This window comes from Pongo pygmaeus, chromosome X (genome assembly GCF_028885625.2).
Source record: "Pongo pygmaeus isolate AG05252 chromosome X, NHGRI_mPonPyg2-v2.0_pri, whole genome shotgun sequence".
NCBI classification, from domain to species: domain Eukaryota; kingdom Metazoa; phylum Chordata; class Mammalia; order Primates; family Hominidae; genus Pongo; species Pongo pygmaeus.
Window position 1 is genome coordinate 55,371,897 of NC_072396.2, and position 27,274 is coordinate 55,399,170.

At 43.7% G+C, this 27,274-nt stretch overlaps 1 protein-coding gene across 1 annotated transcript in view; it reads right to left on the reverse strand.

Moving 5' to 3' along the window:
- Window positions 1-27,274, reverse strand: part of ITIH6 (inter-alpha-trypsin inhibitor heavy chain family member 6) — a 42,937-nt gene that overhangs the window by 14,253 nt on the left and 1,410 nt on the right. The window contains exons 3-6 of the mRNA XM_054473064.1: window positions 22,555-22,665; window positions 21,467-21,714; window positions 19,112-19,281; window positions 4,712-4,828 (exon numbers count right to left, since the gene is read on the reverse strand). Coding sequence (XP_054329039.1) covers window positions 4,712-4,828; window positions 19,112-19,281; window positions 21,467-21,714; window positions 22,555-22,665 — 646 coding nt within the window. The remainder of the gene's footprint in view (window positions 1-4,711; window positions 4,829-19,111; window positions 19,282-21,466; window positions 21,715-22,554; window positions 22,666-27,274) is intronic.

Below are 27,274 nucleotides of genomic sequence, written 5' to 3' on the forward strand. Positions count from 1 at the left end.
CTTGAATGCTTCTAAGTGGATTAGAGTCTTTCCTGCCATAGGGAGAGCTCTGGGGATAGGTCGTATATTCTGGGAGAGGGAGCTAAGCACCATACTCTTGTTTCCATTGAGAGGGAAGAGACTTAATAGGATTGCCTTTCCTGGGAAGAGCAGTAGAAAAGTGAGAGCCTATGAGGTCCTAGAAGTCAGAACCTCTTGTTGACCAGGAATAGACTGTTTGTAGAAGTGTGCTGTTTAATCTCCAATTACTTTGAGATTTCCCAGCTATCTTTCTGTAATTGAATTCTAGTTTAATTCCATTTGATTTGAGAGCATACTTGGTATGATTTATATTATTTTAAATTTGTTAAGGTATGTTTTAAGGCCAAGGATATGGTCCATCTTGGTAAATGTTCCATGTGAGCTTGAGAAGAATGTGTAATGTTGTGGAATAAAGTATTCTAGAAATGTCAATTCCATCCAGTTAATTGATGGTGCTGTTCAGTTCAACAATGTCCTTACTGATTTTCTGCCTGCTGAATCTGTCAATTACTGATAAAGGGATGATGAAGTCTCTAATTATAATAGTGGATTCATGTATTTTTACCTTCCAGTTTCATCAGTTTTTACTTCATATATTTTGGTATGTTGTTGTTCATTGCATGCACGTTAAGGATTGTTTGTCTTCTTGGAGAATTTCCCCTTCACCATTACATTTGTTTTATTGTTATATCATATAATGCAACTATTTATTGCTGAAAATTTCCTTGCTTTGAAGTCTATTTTGTCCAAAACTAATACAGCTACCCCAGCCAGCTTTCTTTAATTTGTGTTAGCATGGTATATCTTTCTCTATCCCTTTGCTTTTGATTTATCTGCATCTTTATATTTAAAGTGGTTTTCTTATAAACAACCTACAATTGGGTCTTATTTTATTATCCACACTGAGAGTCTCTGTCTTTTAATTGGTATATTTAAACCATTTATGATTATAGTCGTTACTGACATAGTTGGATTAATATTTGCCATAGTTGTAAATATTTTCTATTCTTTTAAAATTCTTTATTCTTATGTCTTCCACTTATTTTGTGGCTTCTCTAGTTTTAATTGGGCATTTTACATGATCCCGTTTTATTTTATCTCTTAGCATATGCATTAGACTTAAAAAATTTTAGCAGTTCCCCTAGAGTTTGCAGTATACATTTACAACCAATCCAAATCCACTTTCAAATAACACTATACAGCTTTATGCATAGTGCAAGTACCTTGCAACAGAGTATTCCCAATTATTCCCTCCCATCCTATACAATATTACTCTCATTAATTTCACTTATTCCTAAGCTACATTCACTAAATACATTGTTATTTTGAAAAAATATTATCTGTTACGTCAGTTAATAAGAAAACTATTTTATTTTGCCTTCATTTATTCCTTCTCCAACACTTTTCCTTTCTTTATGTAGATCCAAGTATCTGAGATATACCATTTTCTTCCTCTATGTAGAACTTCTTTCAACATTTCTTGCAAAGCAGGTTTATTGGACAATTCCCAAAATTTTTGTTTGTTTGAGAAAGTCTTTATTTTTTTTTCACTTTGGAAGAATAATTTTGATGTATACAGAATTCTAGGCTGGTGGGCTTTTTCCTTTAACACTTGTAATATTTCACTCCACTTTCTTCTTGCTCCCATGGTTTCTGAAGAAAAATCTGATATAGTTTATATCCTTGCTCCTCTATAGATAAGGTACATTTTCCTCTGGCTTTTTAAAAGATTTTTCTGCTGTCTGAATATGATATGCCTAGGTGTAGACTGTTTAGTATTTATCCTGCTTTGTGTTCTCCTAAGCTTCTTGGACCTGAGGTTTGGTGTGCATAATTTATTTTGGAAAATTTGTGTCTATTATTACTTCAAGTATTTCTTCTGTTCCTTTCTCTCTTTCTTCTCCTTCTATTATTTCCATGATGCATATCTAACACTTTTAAAATTATTCCACAATTCTTGGATATTCTAGGGTGTTTCTTAAAATTCTTTTTATTTTTGTTTTTTAGCTTCAGGAATTTCTATGAACGTATCTTCAAGCTCATTGGTTCTTTACCCAACTATGTCCAGTCTACTGATGAGTGAATCAAAGGGATTCTTCATTCCTGTTACAGTATTTCTGATATCCAGCATTTCCTTTTTATTTTCCTAGGGTTTTCATGTCTCTGCTTACATTACCATGTGTTGTCCTTATATGTGGTGCACTCTATCCATTAGTGCCCATAGCATATTAATCATGGGTTTTAAAATTCTTGGTTTGACCCATTAAAAAATTGGCAAAGGACATGAACAGATACTTCTGAAAAGAAGACATACATGTGGACAACAAGCATATGAAAAAAATGCTTAACATCACTGATCATTAGAGAAATGGAAATCAAAACCACAATGAGATACCATCTCACACCAGTCAGAATGGCTATTATTAAATAGTTAAAAAACAACAACAACAACAGATGCTGGCAAGGTTGTGGAGAAAAGGGAATGCTTATACACTGTTGGTGGGAGTGTAAATTAGTACAACCATTGTGGAAGACAGTGTGGCAATTCCTCAAAGATCTAAAAACAGAAATACCATTTGACCCAGCAAACCCATTACTGGGTATATACCCAAAGGAATGTAAGTCATTCTACCATAAAGACACATGCACATGTATGTTCACTGCAGCACAATTCACAATAGCAAAGACATGGAATCAACCTAAATGCCCATCAATAGTAGACTGGATAAAGAAAATGTGGTACATATACACCATGAAATACTATGCAGCCATAAAAAAGAATGAAATCCTGTCCTTTGCAGGAACAGGGATGGGAACTGGAGGCAATCATCCTAAGTGAATTAATGCAAGAGCAGAAAACCAATGCTACATATTCTCACTTATCAGTGGGAGCTAAACATTGAACACACATGTACACAAAGAAGGGGACAAGAGACACTGGGGCCTACTTGAGGGTGGAAGGTCGGAGAAGGGTGAAGATTGAAAAATGATGTATTACATACTGTGCTTATTACCTGGGTGACAAAATAATCTGTACACCAAACACCTGCAATACTAAATTTACCCATGTAACAAACCTGCTCATGTATCCACTGAACCGAAAATAAAAATTGGAAAAAAATATTTCAATCAAAAGTAAAATTGTTTGGTAATTTCAACATATTTGACATATTGAAGTCTGGGTGTGATGTTTGTTTACTCTCTTCAGGCAGTGTTTTTCTCCTTTTAGCATGCCTTCTCATTTTAGGTTGAAAGCCAGACATGATGTATCAGGTAAAAGGAAATAAACTAAACGGCATTTAGTGTGGGGTTTTAAGTTTATCTGGCTATGAGTTAGGTAATGTTTCCTGTTTGGAGCAGTTTTAGTTGTCAGAGGCTAAAACTACTACTTTTTTTTTTTGACAGGATCTTGCTCTGTTGCCCCAGCCTGAGAGCAGTGGTGTGATCTTGGCTCACCGCAAGCTCCACTCGCTGGGCTCAAGCCATTTTCCAAATGCAGCCTCCTGAGTAGCTGGGACTACAGGTGCGCACCACCACACCTGGCTAATTTTTGTATTTTTAGTAGAGACAGGGTTTTGCTATGTTGCCTAGGCTGGTCTCAAACTTCTGGGCTCAAGTGATCCGCTTACCTCAGCTTCCCTTCTAGTGTCCGTATTTTTGTTGCTTCTGTTGTCTTTGGTTTTCCCTAAGAACATTTTCTTAAATAGGGTTTGGGCTTGTAGTTCTATCAGCTGTAACTTTCCATTATTGCCAAGGAGCCCAGTTGATGTGGTGATAATGTGTGGAGTGAGAGGAAGCATTCTATACTCTTATGAGGAGGTCTCAGTCTTTTAGTGAATTGGTGTCCCTGAGATAGAAACTTCACAAGGACTTCTGAGATTTTACCCCTCCTCAGTGAGACAAGAAGGCTAGAAAGGGCTGGATTTGGGGAGATCCCTCCCCCTACACTGGGGCTGGGGAGCTGGCTTGGGGTACTACCCATTTTTCCCCAGGTTGCTCAACTCTGGTAAAACAAACTCAGCCTTAGGTCCCAAGGGCTCTGTGATCGAAAGATTAAGGAGCAAAGCTATACAATTGCAAGACACTGGTACAAAAAGCTCCAGGGTATTATGGTATGAAATGCTGCCTGCAGAACTTTATGGATTCAGGGGCTAAAGTCAAAGCCCACTTGGTCTACGGCCTCAGAACTCTGACCCATGGGCACAGTGGTAGAAGTGCAACAAGATTAAAATCGATACGGCTCCTGACTCTATGGTTTCTAATTCTATAATGCTAGTACTCTATACTATTAGGCCTTTAAAGTAAAAAAAAATAATAATAACAAAGACCCAAAACCTTGTGGCCTCAGGAAGACTCAGAGTCTTTCTGACCTAAGGTTTTCTTGCTTCTGGATTCTAGGATCCCAGGGTGCTCTAGCTTGAGGGTCCTATATGACCCTGGGCTTTTGTGGCTGAGGGTCTCAATGGTTTCACAGTGACCAATGTGTCAATGTTCTTAGGACTCTGTGGCTCCAGGTCCACAGGCTCCTGTTACGTAAGATACAAGGACCCTAGGGTAGGCCCAAGCCTGTAAGACTCAAGGGTCATGGGATGGTGGAATCTCTTCTCCCAGGGCCCCATTGTTACCATGCTCTCTGCTTTCTGGGTCTTCTGATACTAGGACTAAGAAAGGTTTCCAGGATCCTTGTTACCTGTTCCATCTTGGTACCAAACATGGAGCCGCTTACGTCAATAACAAAAACCACATTCTTCTCCATAGGTGGAAGGCCTCTAGGGGCAAAGTAGTGAATGAAATAGTCATCGTAAATCTGGACAAAAAAAAAAAAAAAGTAAAACCAAGAAGGACAGTGAAAGCCAATCTAAATCAGGTCCTCTCTTATTTTCCTGCATAACACTGTGCTTTGTTCCCCAGGACTTCTCACTGTTTCTAAACAGGCATGCGTGTGACTGTTTGCTCACTGTCCATCTCCTTCACCAGAACCGTGTCTCAGCTATTCAGACCTTCATCCTGGGGCCTGCCCCAGAGCTGTGGAGGGAATGAGACTGGCTTGTAGCCCAGGAATCCAAGTATCAGGATCTCTGTAATATATGAGTTCCTGTCTGTGAGAGAATTGGGCTTGCACAGCCTTGAGGGTCCCTAGGGATATTTTGCCTGGGCTGCAGGAACTCCAAGTATTGTTTTAACCTCCCTGTATAGAGTGAGCCTGGGGCCCAGCTCTTTGCTGCCAGGGGCTGGGAGTTACAGGGCCTCCCTCTCCTCCTAAAACCTCCTTTCTGCTGTTGCTGGGCAGAGCAGGGAGAGGAGGAGGGAACCTAAGCAGAGTGAGCTGTTTATTCAGAGGGGATTGGTTACACCAGGTACAGATGCCTTGGGCTGTCCTGGATGTGATTGGCTGCTGACTCCCCTCCCCCACTCCATTCCTCCCTCTGCAGAGCCTCTGGGCTGGGACAGCTGAGGGAAGGGGAGGGAAGGGGAGGGGAGGGGAGGGGGGCTGGGAGGGCCCCTCAGGACCAGTCTCAGCTCAGCTCAGCTCAGGGATGTCTGCGCTGGCTGAGGGTCTGTGCTACCCTGAAGCTGACGCAGGCTCTGCCCAGGGCCACAGGCTTTTGCTCCTCTCTGCCCTTCAGGCACTCTCTGACCATTAGGCTGTACACTACCTCTTCCCTCTCAAGAGGAAAGAGGAGACGGGAAGACATCTGCTCTTCCCCCTCCACCCCAGCCTTTGAATTAATTCACATGTGCAATTGCAGCCTCTGTCTCTGCTAATCCTGGCACTCTGGTACAGTTCAAAAAGGCCTGTGTCACCCACACTACAACTGCCCAAGCCAACAGCAGAACCCAGTCACCTCCCATACCTGGGCCGGTGAGCACTCCTGGGAAAATCATGCCTACCTTTCCCCGATCCCATGCCCACCAGGGCCCCCACTTCCTATCACATAACTCAAGGGCAGGACCTTGCTCACTAACCTCTCCCAGTCACTTTAGCAGTCATTCCATCCTACCCACCTGACTCGGGAAGAGAATTAAGAGCATGGAGACAGGGACACTTTGACTGCCCACCCCACCCTTCTACAGGGTCCACATCACCATACACCTCCTCCCTCAGCCTAAGGAAAGGAGGTCCTGCCTTGGACCCCATGCACTGCAAGTGCCCAGCCCCTCCAGTACTCCTCAGGTCCCCTCTCTCCAACCCCATTTAACATGTACCCCACTGGGTCTTCTTGAAATATAGATTTTTTTTGTCTTTTCCACGCACTAAGACTAGCTCTTGTCCCCAGTCCACTCCCAAACTTCTCTCTAGCCTCTTTTTTCCCTGAAGTATCACAGGCTGAGAAAGTGGGCACCTTCAGTGGGCTTAAATGCAGATCACTCCTGGGGACCACCACAGACTGGCTACCATGCCCACCCCGCATAGACACTTCCCTCACTAAAGGCAACCGTGACTAGCTTGCCTCCAAACTCAATGGCTGGAAGAGGGGTGAAGCAAGATGGTGGAATAAAAGCTCCACCGATTGTCATCCCCCTAGGAAGGACACCAATTTAACAACCATCTACACACAAATAAGCACCTTCAAAAGAACCAAAAGCTCAGTACCTGGTTTTAACTTCCTATCAATGAAAGAGGCACTGAAGTGGTAGAAAGAACAGTCTTGAATTGCCAACACCATGCCTACCCCACCCTCCACCTCTGCCCCCAGCAGAGGAGGCACGGTGTGCAAGAGCATTTCTGTGTGTTGGGGGAGGGAGAGTGCAGCTATTGTGAGGCATTGACCTCAGTGTTGCCCTCTTAGAGCAGTAAAAAAAAAAAAACTGAACCAAACTCGGCTGATGCCTGCATATGGAGGGAGCATTCAAAACGGCCCTAGCTACACGTGAATTACCCATGTCAGCAGTTGGCACTTGAGTTCCTGCAAGCCTCACCACCACGGACTAAAGTGGTCTAGGGCTCTAAATAAACTTGAAAGACAGCCTAGACACAAGGACTGCAACTCCTAGTAGGGGCCTAGTGCTGAACTAGGCCCAGAGACAGTGGACTTAGGGGGCACACAACCTACCGAGACAGCAGCTAGGGCAGCTAAGTGAGTGCTAGCATCACCTCTCCTCTAACCCCAGGCTCCACAGCTTGTGTCTCCAAAAGAGACCCCTTCATTCTTCTTGAAGACAGGAGAGGGAAGAGTAGAAAAGACTTTGTCTTGGATCTTGTATACCAGCTCAGCTGCAGCAGGATAGGGCACCAGTAAGAGTCGTGAGACCCCCTTTCCAGGCCCTAACTCCCAAACCACATTTCTAGACACACCCTGGGCCAGAAGGAAACCTGCTGCCTTGAAGGGAAGGACCCAGTTCTGGCTGCATTCTTCACCTGCTAAATGAAGAGCCCTTGGGCCCTGAATAACCAGCAATAATGCCCAGGTACTACACTGAGGGCCTTGGGTGAGACTCTGAGACTTGCTGGCTTTAGGTGATGCACATTCCAAGCTGCGGTGGCTATTGGGAGAGAGTGCTTATGTTTTACAAAAGCAGAGGAGAAAGTAAATTGGACATTGTCTTGAAGCTTAAGTACCAGCTTGGCCACAAGGGTGTAGAGCACCAAGCAGGCTCTTGAGGTCCTAGATTCTAGGCATGGGCTCTTGGATGGCCTAGAATCCAACTTCTGGGCCTGCCCTAGGCCAGAGAAGAGCCTACTGCCCTGAAAGGTGAGGCTAAGGATAGGCAGCATATACCACAAGCTGACTAAAGAAACTTTGGGCCTTAAGGGAAAATCGGTGGTTGCCTGTCAGTACTCCTTGTGAGCCTGTGGTGGCAGTGGCCATGAGGTGAGGCTCTTCTGCCTTTGAAAAGGGAAAGGAAGAGTGAGAAGAAGTGTATTTTGTGGTTTGACTGCCAGTTTGCCAGCAGGACAATAGAACACCAGGTAGAATTTCTAAGGAGTTTGACTCTAGTCTCTGGCTCCTGGATGGCACCTTTGGATCCACCTAGGGCCTGAAGGAACTCACTATCCCAAAGTGAAGGACACAGGCCTGGTTGTTTTTGACACTTTCTGATTGTACAGCCCCAGGGTCTTGAGTGAACATAGGCGGAAGCCAGGACATGGTTACAGCAGGCCTTGGGTGAGACCCAGTACTGCGCTGGCTTCAAGTCTGACCCAACACAGTCGTAGGTGGTGGCCACAGGAGTGCTTGTGTCAATACACCCCCTGCTTCAGGTGGCTCACAACAGAGAGAGAGAGAGAGAGACTCTGTTTGGAAGAAAGTAAGGAAAGTGAATTAGTCTGCCTGGTAATGGAAAGAATTCTCCCAGATATTGTCCAAGACCATCAAGACAATACTTCTATGAGTCTGCAAGAACCACAGCATTACAAGGCTTGGGGTGCCCCCTAAAGCAGATGCAGCTTAGATCACAACATGTATGTACATTTGAATATCTGGAAAGCCTTCGCAAGAAGGACAGGTACAAGCAAGCTCAGACTGTGAAGACTATAATAAATACTTAACTCTTCAATGCCCAGACATAGAAGAACATCTAAAAGTATCAAGACAATCCAGGAAAATACATGACATTACCAAATAAACTAAATAAGTCACCAGGGACCAATTCTGAAGAAATAGAGATATGTGACCTTTCAGACAGAGAATTCAAAATAGCTGTGTTGAGGAAACTCAAAGAAATTTGAGATAACACAGAGAAGGCATTCAGAATTCTATCAGATGAAAATAACAGAGATTGCAATGAGATTGCAATAATTTAAAAGAATCAAGCAGAAATTCTGGAAAATGCAATTGACATACTGAAGAATGTACCAGAGTCTTTTTTTTTTTTTTTGACAGAGTCTCCCTCTGTCACCCAGGCTGGAGTGCAGTGGCACGATGTTGGCTCACTGCAACCTCTGCCTCCTGGGTTCAAGCGATTCTCCTGCCTCAGCCTCCTGAGTAGCTGGGATTACAGGCATGTGCCACCATGCCCGGCTAATTTTTGTATTTTTAGTAGAGACAAGGTTTCACTATGTTGTCCAGGCTGGTTTCAAAGTCCTGACTTCAAGTGATCCACCCGTCTCAGCATCCCAGAGTGCTGGGTTTAAAGGCATGAGCCACTGCACCCGGCCTGCACCTGAGTTTTTTAAAAGCAGAATTGTTCAAGCAGAAAAAACAATTAGTGAATTACAAGACAGGCTATTTGAAAATAAACAGTCAGAGGAGACAAAAGAAAAAAGAATAAGAAGCAATGAAGCATGCCTACATGATCCAGAAAATAGCCACAGATAGGCAAATCTAAGAGTTAGTGGCCCTAATGAGGAGATAGAGAAAGAGATAGGGGTAGAAAGTTTATTCAGGGGGAGAATAACAGAGAACTTTCCAACCCAAGAGAAAGATATCAATGTCCAGATACAAGAAGCTGCCAGAACACCAAGCAGATTTTACCCAAAAAAGACTACTTTGAGGAATTTTATAATCAAACTCCCAAAGGTCAAGGATAAAGAAAGGATCCTAAAAGCAGCAAGAGAAGAGAAACAAATAACAGACAATACATCTCCAATATTTCTGTCAGCAGACTTTTCAGTGGAAACCTTTAAGGCTGAGAGGGTGTCATGACATATTTAAAATGCTGAAGGAAAAAACTACTTTTACCCTAGAATAGTACATCTGGAGAAAATATCCCTCAAACGTGAAAGAGAAATAAAGAGTTTCCCAGACAAAAAAGAGCTGAGGGATTTCATCATTGCCAGACCTGTCCTACAAGAAATGCTAAAGGGAGTACTTGAATCAGACAGTAAAGGATGTTACTGAGCAATGAATAATCACCTGAAGGTACAAAACTTACCGGTAATAGTAAGTACACAGAAAAACACAAAATATTATAACACTGTAACAGTGGTGTATAAACCACTCTCATGCTTAAGTAGAAATACTAAATGATGACCTAATCAAAAGTACTAACTAAACAACTTTTCAAGACATAGTACAAGAAGTTACAAATAGAAACAACAAAGACATAAAAAGCAAGAGGATGAAGTTAAGGCATAGAGTTTTTATTAGTTTTCTTTCTGTTTGTTAGTGCAAACAGTGTTAAGTTGTTATCAGCTTAAAATAATGATTAATAAGATAGTATTTACAGGCCTCATGGTAACCTCAAAACAAAAAACATACAACAGATACACAGAAAATAAAAAAAGTAAGAAACTAAATCATATTACCAAAGAAATAATCTTGCTAAAAGGAAGACAGGAAGAAAAAAAAAAGAAGGACGAGCAGACCACAAAAAATAGGAAAACCAATAACAAAATGGCAGAAGTCCTTACTTGTCAATAATCACATCGAATGTAAATGGGCTTAACTCTCCAATTAAAAAACATAGAGTGGCTGAATGGATTAAAAAAAAATAAGACCCACTGATCTGTTGCCTATAAGAAAAACATTTCATCTATAAGACACACATAGACTACAGATAAAGAGATGGAAGATGATATTCCATGCCAGTGGAAACAAACAAACAAAAAAGATGAGGAGGAGCCATACAGAGACAAAATCTATAAGAAGAGACAAAGAAGGTAGCAATATAATGATAAAGGGGTCGATTTGGCAAGAGGATATAACAATTGTGAAAATATATGTGCCCAACACTGGAGAACCAAGATAGATAAAGTAAATATTATTAGAGCTAAAGGGAGAGATCGACTCCAACATGATAATCGCTGGAGTCCTCAAGACCCCACATTTGGCACTGGACATCTTCCAGGCAGAAAATCGACAAGGAAACATCAGACTTAATCTGCACTATAGATCAGAAACCTTAGATATTTACAGAACATTTCATCCAATGGCTGCAGAATATGCATTCTTTTCTTCAGCACATGGTTCATTCTCAAAGATAGACCATATATCAGGTCACAAAGCAAGACTCAAAATTCAAAACAATTGAAATACCATCAAGCGTCTTCTCTGACCACAATGGAATAACACTAGAAATCAGTAACAAAAGGAACTTTGGAAGATATAGAAATACATGGAAATTAAACAACATGCTCCTGAATGAATAGTGGGTCAATGAAGAAATTCAGAAAGAAATTGAAAAATTTCTCGAAACAGATGACAGTGTAAAGACAACATACCAAAACCTACGAGATACAGCAAAAGCAGTTCTCAGAGGGAACTTTATAGCTGTAAGTGCCTACATCAAATAAGAAGAAAAATGTAAACAACATAATGATGCATCTTAAGGAACTAGAAAAGCAAGAGCAAACCAAACCCTAAATTAGTAGAAGGAAACAAATAATAAAGATTAGAGCACAAGTAAAGAAATTGAAATGATGAAAACAATAAAAAGATCAAGGAAACAAAAAGAGTTTTTTTTAAGTTTAACAAAATTGACAAACCTTTTCCCAGACTAGTTAAAAAAAGAGAAGATCCAAATAAATAAAATCAGAGATGAGAAAGTAGACATTATGAAGTGATACTGCAGAAATTCAAAGGATCATTAATGCCTACTATGAGCAATTATATGCCAATAAGTTAGAAAATCTAGAAGAGGCTAGAGAACCCAGAAATAAGGCCACACACCTACAACTATCTGATTTTCAACAAACCTGACAAAAACAAGCAATGAGGAAAGAGTTTCCTATTCAGTAAATGGTGTTGGGATAACAGGCAAGCCATTTGCAGAAAAATGAAACTGGACCCCTTCCTCATACCATATACAAAAATTAACTCAAGATGGTTTAAAAACGTAAACGTAAAACCCAAAACTATAAAAACCCTGGAAGACAACCTAGGCAATAGCATTCTGGACATAGGAAAGGGCAAAGATTTCATGATGAAGACGCCAAAAGCAGTTGCAACAAAAGCAAAAATAGACAAGTGGGATCCAATTAAACTAAACAGCTTCTACATAGCAAAGAAAACCACCAACAGAGTGAACAGACATAAGAAAATGTTTGCAAACTATGCATCTGGCAAAGGTCTAATATGCAACATCTATAAGGAACTTAAACAAATTTACAAGAAAAAAAACAAGCAGCCACATTAAAAAGTAAGGAAAGGCATGAACAGACACTTCTCAAAAGAAGACATACATGCGGCTAACAACCATATGAAAAAAAGCTCAACATCTTTGATCATTAGAGAAACACAAATCAAAACCACAATGAGATACCATCTCACAACCAGTCAGAATGGCTACTATTAAAAAGTCCAAAAACAACAGATGCAGGCAAGATTGCAGAGAAAAAGGAATGCTTAAACACTGTTGGTGAGAGTATAAGTTGGTTCAACCACTATGGAAGACAGTGTTGCAATTCCTCAAAAACCTAAAATCAGAAATAGCATTTGACCCAGCAATCCCATTACTGGGTATATAATCAAAGGATTGTAAGTTTTTCTGTTATAAAGACACATGCATATGTATGTCCATTGCAGCACTATATACAATAGCAAAGACTTGGAATCAACCTAAATGTTCATCAATGATAGGCTGGATAAGAAAATATGGTACATATACACCATGAAATAGTATGCAACCATTCAAAACAATGAGATTATGTTTTTAACAGGAACAGAGAAGAAGCTGGAGGCCATTATCCTTAGCAAACTAACACAGGAACAGAAAACCAAATACTGCATGTCCTTAGTTATGAGTGGGAGCTAAATAATGAGAATACACGGACATATAGAGGGGAACAACACACACTGGGGCCTGTCAGAACACCCTCTGGAGGGTGGTAGGAGAGTGAGAATCAGGAAAAATAACTAATGGGGTTGGACACAGTGGCTCATGCCTGTAACCCCAGCACTTTCAGAAACTGAGGCGGGCAGATCACCTGAGGTCAGGAGTTCGAGATCAGCCTGACCAACATGGAGAAACCCCATCTCTACCAAAAATACAAAATTAGCAGGGTGGGGTGGTGCATTACTGTAATCCCAGCTACTCAAGAGGCTGAGGCAGGAGAATCGCTTGAACGCAGGAGACTGAGGTTGTGGTGAGCCGAGATTGCACCATTGCACTCCAGCCTGGGCAACAAGAGTGAAACTCTGTCTCAAAATAATAATAATAATAATTAAATAAAAATAACTAATGGGTACTAGGCTTAATACTGGGGTGACAACATGGGGTGTCTGTAAAACAAACCCCCATGACCCACATTTACCTATATAACAAACCTGTATGTGTACCCTTGAACTTAAAAGTTAAATTAACAAAAAGAATGTCTAGAAGAAATGGACAAATTCCTAGACACATACAACCTAACCATGACTGAAGCATGAAGAAATTAAAACATGAACAGAATAATAACATGCAACAAGAGCAAAGCCATGATAAAAAGTCTCCCAGTAAAGAAAGGCCCAGGACCTGATGACTTCACCACTGAATTCTACCAAACAGTTAAAGAAGAACTAATACAAATCCTACTCAAATTATTACAAAAAATAGATGAGGATAGAATACTTCCAAACTCATTCTACATGGTCAGTATTGCCCTGATGCCAAAACGAGACAAAGACACATCAAAAAATGAAAACTATAGGCCAACGACTCTGATGAATATGGATGTGCATGTCCTCAACAAAATACTAACAAACTTAACTCAATAACACACTCAAAAGATCATCATGACCAAGTGGGATTTATCCCTGGGATGCAAGGATGGGCCAACATATGCAAAGCAATCAATGTGATACGTTATATCAACTGAATGAAGGACAGAAACCATATGATCATTTCAATCGGTGCTGAAAAAGCATTTAATAAAACTCAACATTTCTTCATGACAAAAACCTTCAAAACACTGGGGATAGAAGGAACATACCTCAATATAATAAACGCCATATATGGCAGACCCACAGCTAGTATCATACTGAATGGGGAAAAACTGAAAGCCTTTCCCCTAAGGACTGGAGCACGACACGGATGCTCACTTTCACCACTGTTATTCCACAATGTACTGGAAGGCCTACCTAGAGCAATCAGACAAGAGAAAGAAATAACGGGCATCTGAATTGGAAAGGAATAAGTCGAATTATCCTTGCTTGCAGATGATATGATCTTATACTTGGAAAACCCTAAAGATCCCACAAAATATATTAGAACTGATAAACGAATGCAGGAAAGTTGCAGGAAACAAAATCAACAAAATAAAATCAGTAGCATTTCTATATGCCAACAGTGAACAATCTGAAAAATAAAATTAAAAAGAAACCCCATTTATAATAGCCACAAACAAAATTAAATACTAGGAATTAACTTAACCAAAGAAGTGAAACATCTCTATAATGAAAAGTATAAAACACTGTTAAAGGAAATCGAAGAGGACACTAAAAAATGGAAAGATATTCCATGTTTATGGATTTGAAGAATTAATATTGTTAAAATGTCCATACTACCCAAAGCAATCTACAGATTCAAAGCAATCTCTATCAAAATCGCAATGACATTCTTCACAGACATTGAAAAAGCAATCCTAAAATCTAAATGGAACCAGAAAAGACCCAGAATAACCAAAGCTATCCTAAGCCAGAAGAACAAAACTGGAGGAATCACATTATCTGACTTCAAATTATACGGCAGAGCTATAGCAACAAAAACAGATTGGTACTGGGATAGAAACAGACACATAGACCAATGGAAAGGAATAGAGAACCCAGAAACAAATACACTAATCTATAGTGAACTGATTTTCAACACAGGTGCCAAGAACATACACTGGGGAAAGAACAGTCTCCTCAATAAATGGTGCTGGAAAAACTGGATATCCATATGCAGAATAATGAAACTAGACCTCTCTCTTACCATATACAAAAATCAAATCAAAATTGATTAAAGATTTCAATCTCAGACCTCAAACTATGATACTATTAATACTACAAGAAAACCTTGGGAAAATCTCCAGAGCATTGGTCTGAGCAAAAATTTCTTGAATAATGCCCGATAAGCACAAGCAACCATAGTAAAAGTGGACAAATGGGATCACATCAAGTTAAAAAGCTTCTACACTGCAAGGGAAATGATAAACAAAGTGAAGAGACAACCCACAGAATGGGACAAAACATTTGCAAACTACCCATTTCACAAGGGATTAATAACCAGAATATATAAGGAGCTCAAACAACTCCATGGGAAAAAAGTCTAAAAATCCAATCAAAAAGGGCAAAAGATTTGAATAGATATTTCTCAAAAGAAGACATACAAATGGCAAACAGACATATGAAAAGGTGCTCAACATCACTGATCATCAGAGAAGTGAAAGTCAAAAACTACAATGAGATATCATCTCACCTCAGCTAAAATGGCTTCTAACCCAGAGACAGGCAATAAGAAATGCTGGCGAGGATGTAGAGAAAAGGGACCCCCATACACTCTTGGTGGGAATGTAAATTAGTAGAACCATATGGAGAACAGTTTGGAGGCTCCTCAATAAACTAAAAATTAGAGCTTCATCATACAATCCGGCCATTCCATTTCTGGGTATATACCCAAAATAAAGAAAATCAGTGTATCCAAGAGATGTCTGTACCCTCCTTTTTCTTACAGTGCTGTTCACAATAGCCAAGACTTGGAAACAACCTAAGTGTTCATCAACAGATGAATGGATAAAGAAAATGTGGTACATATACACAATGGAGTACTATTTAGCCACAAAAAAGAATGAGATCCTGTCATTTGCAACAACATGAATGGAACTGGAGATCATTATGTTACATGAAATAAGCCAGGCACAGAAAGACAAATCTCGCATTTTTAGATCACTCATCAGTGGGAAATTTAGATGAAATTTTTCATTTCATCTAAAAATGAAAAATGGAGATAGAGAGTAGAAGAGTGGTTACCAGAGGCTGCGGCGAGTGGGGTAGTGGGGAGATGGGGGGCGGAAGCCAGGGATGGTTAATGGGTACAAAGAAAAGTGAGAAATAATGGATAAGACTTAGTATTTGATAGCACGAAAGGGTGACTATAGTCAATAATAATTTAATTGCACATTTAAAAATAAGTAAAAGAGTATAAATGGATTGTTTGTAACACAGGGATACATGCTTGACGGAATCGGTACCCTGTGATGCGATTATTACGGATTGCATGCCTGTACCAAAACATCTCACTTAACCCGTATACACCTACTGTGTACACTCAAAAATTAAAAGTAACAACTTTACTAAAAAACAAACCCAATGTCTGTATTTTGAGTCTCTTGGGACTGCCTTCCCCGCCCATGAATGTCACAGTTGAACATGGATGACTTCTGCTGTCTTCAAAAGTCGTTTCCCCTGCGATCTGCGACAGTGAACTCTCCTTATTCTCCTACCGCCTCTGTCTGCCCACTCCCTTCGCAGTGCTTCCCAATATTTGTCAGGTCAAAGCATGAAAAGAAAATGATTATGCTGGTGCAGCTCAATGGAGTGAACCGCTGGGGACTGGGGCTCTGGGCAGGCTGTGTGCAGTTGATGGGGCAGCTGAGGGTATCCATAGCTGCTGGATTGGGCTGCTTCACCTTAGCTTTGCCTTCAGGGATTTTCCCTTCTGGCTCCACACACGTTCCCTGGGTGACCTCCCTCTGTCATTTGGCTTCCACCACAGAACCCATATCAATCACTCTGCATCTCTTCTCCCGTCTAGGGCTCCCACAGTTGCCCCTCACCAGTGGGTGCACATTCACTGTTGGACATGTGCCCCAGGATGTTTCAAGAAGCCTCTGATGCATCCTGCCCAAGCAGTGAATTCCTTGTCCTGCCCCCACGTGGCCCTTTTATGCCTTCCTGGTCAGGGGCACCATCATCCACATGGTCACTCTGGAGACAAATCTGAGTTTTGCCTTCAATCCTCGGGTGGCCCCCATTCCCCGCAGTGAATCAGCCTCCTGTTGCTTTTCTCTGCTGGATACTTCTCCAGGCCACCCTCCTCTTCATCCCTAACTGACAAAGCCCAAGCTCAGGCCTCATTCGTCTCAGGTTTCCTTCTTCTACTGAGACCTCTCCCATCCATGCTGCTTGGAGGCAGTGGCTGGGACCCTGTAAACACGACCTCACAATGTCATTTTATCTCATGGCTCCCTGGTCACCAACAGGACAAATCCCATGTTCCTTTCGTTGCCCTGCAGGACTCTCCAGCCTTCTATGTGGCTCTTTGGGTTTTTCATCTCAAATCTCTGCTCCAGAACGCCAAGCTATTTGCAATTCCATACACACGTTTGGTGAGTTTTAGCCTGTTTCTTTTTTCATGCAGCCCCCGCTCTGCTGGAATGCCTTTCCCTCCCACAGGCCACCTCCCATGGCCCACTTTTATTCATCCATAACACACAGGTCAGCCTTGGTCGCCCTCAGGGAGCCTTCTGGAACTGGCTTTCCTCTTCATTATGGCTTCCATCTTACCTTGTGTGTCATGGAAAGGGCACTTCTACCTTAGTGTCAGTATTGGGTTTCTGCATCTCACTCAGAGACAAGTAGGCTGTGTGTGTGATACCCTTCCGGGTTCCCAACATTGGCCAACACAAGGTATGACACAGATTAGGTGCCCAGTGAGCCCCAGCAGGGTAGATGATCTGATGATGTGCTCGGCTTTGAACGAAGGGCACACTCAAGTAGGAAGTGGGAGATGAACTGAGTGTTCCTGGCAGGGTGTCAGGAGGGGTAAGGGCTCACGGTGCATGGGAGTTCCTGGTTGTACTGGTCAATGCCTTCCATCTATATTTCAACCGCTGGCAGCTGTGTTAATGGTAAAGAATAAACCAGCAGAAGAATACCTCCATGAGCTAAACACACCCACATGACAGAACACCAGGTTAAAGCCCCTGCTGCCACCTGCTGGCAAGGTACCCTCGGCTCCTATCCTGGCAGGAGAATAACTTTTATTCCCCCTGCACAACAGACTGAGCCACACCTCTGTGCCTCTGCACATGCTGTTCCTTCTCTCTGCATGTCCTTCCCTTCACCTGATCGACTGACTTGCAGATATATCCAATTCATCTTTCCCATGCTTACTTAAATTCCAACTCCTTTAGGATGACGGCCCTGAAACCCTCCTCCACTGGCACCCCCGCAGAATCCATGACACACTTAAACACAGCACCTAGAACATTTGATGACCGACAAGGCTCTGTGTATCTGGGTGCTTCAGGATGGGGTGATGGCAGAGGGAGATGAGTGGCTGTGTCCGACTCACTTCTGAGTTGTCAGAGTCAATGAGTACACGACTGGCCTAGTTCACATATTCATTCAACATATGAATGAATGAATGTTGCAGGAGAAAAGGTTTAACCATAGGTCACTTTTAGTCCAGGGCAGACAAACGAATTGTTGGTGGGCTGGAGTCATCAAGGGGAGGTGTTTCGGCAGTGTTTCAGGAACACGAGGATGCTGAGCAGTGGAGCAAGGAGGAAGAAGTCATTCTCAGGGCAGCGGCCACCATGAGCAAATGCTCACACAGAGGAGAGGCAGGCTTGGGTGTTTTGGAGAAAGGTGTGATATGGTGTGGGGCAGCTGGAGGGTGGTTTGTGTGCTGGGGTTGAGAGTCCTGTGGTGGGAGAGGAAGGGTGGGACCAGATGTCTCAGGCTGCACTGCCATCCTTGTGCTCAAGCCAGGGCCCTGGGATCAGTGCTCTGTGCTTTCCCATCTGGGAGAGTGTGGGACCTCTGCTCTTTCTTCATGAATGTGGAAACTCAGAATTGAAGGGCTCCCTGTTTAGGCAGATGGCTCCACTGAAGCAATAAGGATTGTTGAAAGCCGAGAGAGAGCAAGGAAGCCCAAGAGAACACAGGAGAGTATAGGAGCTGCAGAACGCATGAGAGTCCATAAGCTTGGGTGCCCAGTTAGTGGCCAAGGGTTTACTTTGCAGAAGGACTGTTTTCGAGTAGGCTATGACTTGATTCAGTTAGGGATGGGTCCTTTGGGCACTTGATTCACTGGAGACAGTTCCAAGTCTCCAACCCCTTGGGGGATTCGATGTGCCTCCCAAGGTTGAAGCCATGTGTCTTTTCATGTCAGCCTATCCTTGTTCGCTAGCTCTCGCTTATCCCTAGGGAAACTGGTGTGAACAGCTGGAGAGGCCCAAGCATTGCTCAGGCCTGTTTGACTCCAGAGCGCATCTTCTCTTCCCTTCCCCAGGCCCCCTCACCTGCACGTCTCCAATGATGTCCTCCATGACCACATCATACTGAACCAGGAAGTCAGCCATGATGCCTGAGCCAGAGATGGACAACTGGTCTTGCAATGTCGGGCAGTAGGTGATTCGGACACAGGTCTCTCCCTTCTCAATCCTGGTGGATGGGGGTGAATCCACCTCACCTGTATGGGTGGGGAGGATCGGGGCGTGGTGGTACAGAGGACTCGCAAGACAGAAGAACCACAGAAAGGGCAGCACAAAGGGTGCTATCTGGGGAGGGTGAGAAGTCTAACTCCTCCCCAAACCTCTGGTGCCTCCCGCCTACATCTTTCCACCTGCCCCATGCTCCTCTCCCAGTCCCACAGCCAGCTCCTCTCTGCATCCTCCATTGAGCCCAGCCGGACAGACCCAACCTGGCCATCAGCTCCCAGGCCCTGGCAATGTGGCCCTCACTGGCAATCTCACCCTGCCTCATTTTCCATGCAACCTGGGGCCCAGTCTTTGGAGGTGTGGCATGTCCGGAGGTACACCAGCAGCCCTCGCCTCCTCCCAGAGAGGCAGTGCAGTGAGTGTGTGTCCAGGAGACAGACAGACAGACACACAGACAAGGTCTAGGTCTCCTCCCATCCCCCCACTGCTGTGGGAAACAGCAGCCTAGCAAGGTTGTCCTCTGGATCGGATTTCATATTTCTTCTTCCCTCTCTGCCTTCTGACTTTGGGCATCACGTGTGTGAACAAGCCTTTTAGAGTCTCATGAAATCACAGATGAATCTCTAGTCCCGGATGTTTGCTGAGCTGGCCACAAGATCAACTCCTCTGGAATCCAAGACAAATGTCCATTTAGAAATGTCACTGTGCCTCCTTTTTTTCCAGAAAATGGAAACTTGGGAATTCTGCTCCCCCTCCTTCCTGCCACAGCTGTCAGGAAGCTCAGGGGCACACTGAGCCCCATACTCTCTGAGGCGCCTGCTCACATACATTCCCTTGGCTTCCTTCCTCTCAGAGCTCTTTGTTCTGTTTTCTCCCCCACAGGATTGGTTCTACCCTCTGTTTTAACCTTTAAGGAGAATGGGGGAGGGACCTGCCATTTATAGCTTAGGGCTGAAGAGTGCGGCCTGCCCGGACTCAGATGGCCTGTGGGTCCAGGTTCCAGCTGCTGCTGTGTGTCCCTGGACAAGAGACTCATTCTCTCTAAGCCTCTGGCTCCTCATCTACAGCACAGGCATGACCGCAGCTCCTACTTCATAGGCAGTGCTTGTGGGAAATAAATGAGGCCATTCATGTAAAGCGTTTGGAGCCATACCTACAACTCAGTGAGTGCCACCTAATGCTAACGAGTAGAATGATTGTGCAATCTTCTCTGCACGACGTAGTTGGGAGGGAGGAATTCTCTCAAAGTCTCACAGTGGTCCTGAGCTGTAGATGGCATCTCGTCCATTTTACAGATGGGAAAAGTGAAGTCGAACAATGGAGTGACTGGCTTTGATCATCCCACATTAGGGGAGTGTCAGCACTGGGATTTGGATCCAGTCTGTGTGTCTGTCTGTGTCTGTTACATCCACTGTCCACCCAGTGCCTCTCTGGGTCAACAGAGTTGAATGAGTTGGGACCTCCAATGCTAAACAGCTTTGGAGGGGCTGCCACATGAGCCAGGGATTTCTCTGCACCTGTCCTCTCATCTCTCAGATGAGGTGAGCAGGCCAGCTCCGTGATTCTCCAACCTGGCTGGATGTCAGTGTCGCCTGAGACTAGTTGATGACACAGCTTCCTGGGCCCCACCCCCATGCTACTGAACCAGACCCTGAAGGCTGGGCTCCAGGAATCTGCATTTCTAGGAGCCCATGTTGTGATTCTGATGTAGCCAGTCTGGGCTTCCAAAACCTCTAGGTGATATTGGAAGCAAACCTCTGAGGCAGGATGCTTCTCTTCCCTCCAGGGCCTGAGATGGTGTCCTCCAGGGAGCCTGCACTTGCTGTGCACTCACTGTCCTGCCATTCTCAGTGGGGATCCAGGGAAAAGCACGATTTGGCCAGTGTGGCTTCTACAGCCTTCAGCATGGTTAACATATGATTTAATTTCATTAGCCCACCCAACAAACCCTCCCTTATCACTGATGTTTTTTTTTTAGGGAGATCAAGAGTCTGGGAAGTTTCTAATGCGCCAGGTCATACAGCCTGTAAGGACCAGGCCAAGGTTAAAATCCAAATATTTTCACCTTCAAACATGCCCTCTTCTCACTGAATCAGGAAGGAACTTGGCAGTGAGTACAGAGCAGAAGTGGCACTAGAGGGAAACCCAGTGGAATCGATAAGGTTTTCATTCAGTGAAGGCCAGTCTGATGGGTGACCCATAGTGCTGCCCACATACTTGCATGGGCATTGGTGCGCAGACGGCTGGTCCTCAGGGGTGGTATGTGCACATAGGAGATGCCTGTCCTTTCTGACACTGTAACCTCTACGCTCAGCCTCTTCACCAATTGGCCGGGCCTCAGGCTCACCACCAGCTGGTACTGGCCCTGGTGCCGCTGAAGCAGTTCCTCATAGGCCAGGGAAAAAGTCACCTCTGTGCCTGCTGCCAGGCTGGTGGAGATGCGGAACTTCTCTGATTCCCGGTCCCTGGGCAGGAAATGGAGGATGGTGGGAAGAGAAAGGGATCTTCTGAGGAGTACAGGGGCTGTTAGATGACCTAGTTTTGCTCCCCCCAACCCTGGTCCCAGCCGACCTGACTAGGCTTCTGGTTCAGCTGAGTCACTGGCCCATGGTCCGTCATCCATGCATCCACTTATCAATCTCTCTCTCCCTCCCTCCCTCATTCAGCCTCCTAAATATTCTGCTTGAGAAATTATCTCACAGGTGGTCCACCCTTAAGGGAACTTAGTCCATGAAGATCTGAATATAGAACAGACCAACTAGGGTCTAATGATTCATTTTACAAAGAGTTTTCAATTTACATACAATGCCTCAGCCCCTTCAAATAGACCCTCCCACTATCCTCTCCCCTATGCTTTTGAAGGAGCTTGTTTATGTGGCAGTAACTCAGTTTGCTGGAGCCAAAGCTAAAGTTTTTGCTCTATGAAACTCTCTTGGAAGCTGGGAGGAAACATTGAAGGAAGACAATATATTTCTGCCCACTGAATGGAACTCAGGAAACAAAATTCAATTTAGAAAAATCTCACTTGCATATAACCTTCCTGGAAGGTGCCAATTCTTAAATAAGCCACAATCTGCTGACAGTAGAAAAGTGGAAATGGGGAAGTAAATTTCCGTTTATTGAACACCCACCCTGTTACAGGCTCTGATATTCATTAACTCACATCATCTTCACATGATCCTATGAAGTAGAGGTCATGTCCCCACTCTGCAGAGATGGAGACTGAGGACCAGAGAGAACGTGCATCTCCCCTGATCACACAGCTAAGATGATTAAGTCATGATTTGGACTGGATGGGGACTTACCTGATGCCTACATGAGCAGCTGTCTTTCCCTGCTGATGTGCTTCTTCATAGATTTTCTTTGCCTGGTGCTTCTCTTTGACTTCTGCAATGTAGACTTTATTGTTGATGGTCCTAATGGGGCAGAAAGAGGAGGGACAGCAGAGACAGAGAAAATAAAGAGTTGGTCAGAGACAGAGAAAGAGACACATGAGGTAGAAAGAGGAGGATAGAGATAGGGAAAGAGAAAGAACAACACAGTGCCATAAAGCCCCAGTGTGAGCAGCAAAAAGAGAAGAAGAGGAAAGGAGAGGGCGATAACAGAGTGAAGTAGTTATCATTATCTCCATTTGTCAGATGGGGAAATAGAGGCCACACAGCACATGGTGGATCTGGTTGTTAGAGTTTTGTGTTTCCCAAAGTGTTGAATGAATTCTACCTTTTGGCACACGACATAATTTTAGGTACGATATAACCGAATATTTTTATTATAATTGTTATGTATTTACAGTAATGTTTATTAAATTACAACTAGCACATTAAACCCATGATCTCATAGATATTGTTGCTCAGAATAAAACTAACTCAGATCATCTCAGAAAGTATATCTATTGAAAAAATATATTGGGTAAATAATATGGCCATATTAATATAAAAATATATTAAGTAAATACTATGGGTGGTATAAGTGGTAAAAATTGTGAAAGAAGTGTGCAAATTGTTGCAAAGTCTTCTGGGCCTGACTAGGGAGGAGGCCTTGTCCTCAGGGAGCTCAGAGACTGATGAGTTACAAGCAGACTTGCTTACCCCCATTTTCCCCGTTTCTCTAAGGAAGGTGATAAAGTGAAAAGAAGCTCAAAGAAGAGAGAGAACACTTTTGCCCAAGTCTTCAGGAAAGGGTCCTAGAGAAGGTAGCCTTCAAGCTAGGCCTGAAAGACAGGGAGGATATGGATAAATAATCCTCACTGGCCATGCCTTCTCAGTTTCCTCTGTTGGCTCTTTCTCTTCCTAACCTCTGAATCTTTGGAACACTCCAAGGCTCTGTTGTCAACCTTTTATCCTCTCCCCTCCCTCCCTCTCCCCTTCTGTCCTCTATTCTTTCTACATTGGCTCTCTAGGTGATGTCATTTAGCACCATGGCCTTAAATATCATTTATATACAGATGCCTCCCAAATCTGTATCTCCAGTGTGGACTTGTGCCCTGAACTCCATACCCATCCAATTTCTTACTTGACATCTCCACTAGAATGTTCCATAGACACCTCAAGCTGAACATATCCAAAACTGAGCTCCTGACAACTCTCCCCTCCCAAATCTGCTCCTCCTCTGGTATCTTTGTTTCAGGACATAGTTGCTCAGCTAAAAATCTTAGAGTCATGTTGGATTCTCCTCTTTGTTTCACAATCCACATCCAATCCATCAGGGATTTTCAGCTCCATCTTTAGAAGACATCCACAATCTGACTGACTTCTTACCACTTTATTTGCTGCTGCACCCCTGGTGCCTGGAATAGGGCTTGGCACAGAGGAGGTGCTCAACAATTATTTGTGGAATGGACATCCTGGACAGACAACAGGAAAACACAGAATGTGTTTCAGGGGACAGCAAGTAGTTAAATTTGACTGGAGTGGAGGGGCAGGGAAGGGAGGTATGGAGAGAAAGTTGGAATGGTTGAGTGGGCCTAGAGAATAGGGGGCTTTGAACACAAGACTCAATGAGCTCATGCAGCAGCAAAGACTTTTTGCCATGGAGAATGGAGAGTCTTGGACAAATCTTGAAAAGGGGAAGGATGGATCAGAGCTGGCCTTTGAGGAGTGATGGTTGGGTGTCCTAGAGAAAGTTAGTGCAACTCTGTAGGACGCAAGTACAACAGTTTCCATTTTACAAGTGGAGTAACTGAGGCACAGGTATCAGGAAAGTTGCTTGACCAAGGCAGCAGCTTCCAGGAGCACTGGGGGAGGATAGGCTGGTGGCAGAAGAGACCACTCAGGGAAGAAGTGTTTCTAGGCAGCTGAAACAGATTATTGCTGTAGCTGGGCTAGTGTGGGGGTGGGCCGAGCTGGCACCTTCCCAAGGTCTCCTGGGGGGTGAGGGGGGTAGGGTGGAGCTGGTCTGGCAGCAGGACACTGGGGCCTCTGTGTGTGTGCTGCCTCCAGCCAGCATACTTTCCACAGAGTCTGCCCAAGAACATTTCCTCCAGCTTGCTTTGCTTAATTTTTTTTTAAAAAATCTGTTGGTGTTTTTTTCAATTGAAGCAAAAATCCAAATTCTGCCTGACTACTTGGCCCTTACATCATTTGACTGCCAGCTTCTCTGGTTAGCCCCCCATACTCCAAACTCACGCCTGCTCTTTTTGGTCCTTGATTCCTCTGGGTACCAACATGCAATGATCTTAGTCCCTTCAAATCTTACCCATACGGAAATCCTGCTTTCAGGGAGCCCTCCTTGACTGCCTCAGCACTTCTCCCCCAAACTCCCTGGCTCTGACTCCATACCAGTCCCCTCCTCTAACCCAATCCTTCTCCAGGGGAAGTGCCAGGAGGTTCTTGATGGCACAGCCTAGGCCCACCCCAGGGCTGCTGTTTGAGGTTTTACAGATTATTGATGGCACAAGAACCTCCTCCCAACTAACAGGGACAAGCGGAGTGAACAAGGGTGGATATTCTGCTTGTGGTGGGCTCACTTATCTGGTAAATCTGATAGTCCCTCTACCCAAATCCAGGGGCCTTTTTGTAATTCACGCTAAAGTGTGATACTGGCTACTGAGGCCCTACTAAGCTTTCCCTTTATTTGCTCCAGCTCCCTTGTTTATCACCTCAACAGGGTACTGTCATCTACCAGGTCTAACAAGCCGAAAAAAGGTAAACACCATCTATATTTACTTACTCTCCACTGCAGTCAGGTTGTTTCTCCCTCGATAGTCTCTCAGATCCACCACCACTGTCCTGCTCCCACCTTCAGCATCCCCTACGTGGATTCTGTCCCTGTTTGCCTACTCAGCTCCTGGCCACCTAGCTGGCCCCTCCAGTCTGCTACCACTTCACAATCACCTCTGCTTGCTTAAAACCTTACCATGTCTCCTTATTATGGCCCATGCTTATTTCTAAAGAGAGGTGCACATGTCCCAGGGGATGCTGGAGACAAATCGAAAGGGAGTGGAAAAATAATACTCATGCTCTATTTTAGGGCTTTTTCCTTATCCTTTAGGGATTAATATTTATATGCTTCATAATGTACCTAATATATTTGCTCAGCAGTATATTTATATAATGCCTAAATGAATAACTATATATGTTTTGGGAGTATAGGATCAAGTTTTTCCTGATAGGTGTGCAAACACATAAGATGGTTTGGAGACCATTAAGTGAGACCCAAGGAGGTGCTCTAACATTGGAAGTCCTCCACAGCCTACTCTTTCTCTGCCTCTCACATCTCATTTTTTTTTTTTTACCGCTCTTTTACCTCTTGTCTGTCCCTGACAGTACAGTGACACAGAAGTACTTGCAGTTCCCCTAATTGAGGGAACATTTGTGCCTTTATTCCTTTTTCCTGGATTCCTCCAGTCCTGCCCTCACCCTAGTTGCCTGGTGAAGATGTCCTATTTCAAGCCTCAGTTTAGGCGTTATCTCTCTGAGGTTTTCTCCACCAGCCTGGGAATAGGAAACTCACCATTGTCTTCACCATTCCAACCATTCCACATTCAGACTTCTCTTTTTCCTCAGCATACTTTATTAAAGTAATCTACTCACTGCTCCCCAACCCAATGCTCTTTTTTAGAGACAGTCTCACTCTGTCATCCAGGCTGGAGTGCAGAGATCATAGCACAGTGCAGCCTCAACCTCCCATGTTCAAGCAATCCTCCTGCCTCAGCCTTCTGAGTAGCTGAGACTATAGGCATGCACCACCACACCCTGCTAATTTTTATTTTTTTTCTAGAGATGGGTACTCTCTATATTGCCCAGGCTAGTCTTGAACTCCTGGCCTCAAGCAATCCTCCCACTTCAGCCTCCCGAAGCTCTGGGATTACAGGTGTGAGTGAAACTGTGCTGGGCCAGTTTCCTTTTTTATATCCCCCCCTTAAATTGTGAACTCTCTGAGACTAGGGACTATATGCAGTTCACCTTCCTCTTTCTGTTGGACTCAGCACAGTGTAAGTCACACACTCAGCACCAGGAAATGTTTGTTTAAAAAGCAATAAAGCTAATATTATCAACTACTTAATATGTGCCTGGAGCTAATTTTAGCATATGTTTCCATGTATATTAGTTCATTTAATCCTTGAAAGTGAGTTCTGGCCGGGTGTGGTGGCTCATGCCTGTAATCCCAGCACTTTGGGAGGCCGAGGTGGGTGGATCACGAGGTCAGAGATTGAGACCATCCTGGCTAACACGGTGAAACCCCGTCTCTACTAAAAGTACAAAAAATTAGCCGGGTGTGGTGGCATGCACCTGTAGTCCCAGCTACTTGGGAGGCTGAGGCAGGAGAATCGCTTGAACCTGGGAGGTGGAGGTTGCAGTGAGCTGAGATTGTGCCACTCCACTCCAGCCTGGGCAACAGAGCAAGACTCCATGTCAAAAAACAATGAAAAAAAAAAAAAAGAAAGAAAGAAAAAAGAAAGTGGGTTCTAATTTTATCCCCATTTTGTGGATGTGTAAAATGAGACTCCCAGAAATGAAGTAGCTTGCCCTGGGTCCCAAACTGGCAGAGCCAGGATTCAGACTCAAGAAGTCTGATCTCAGAGTG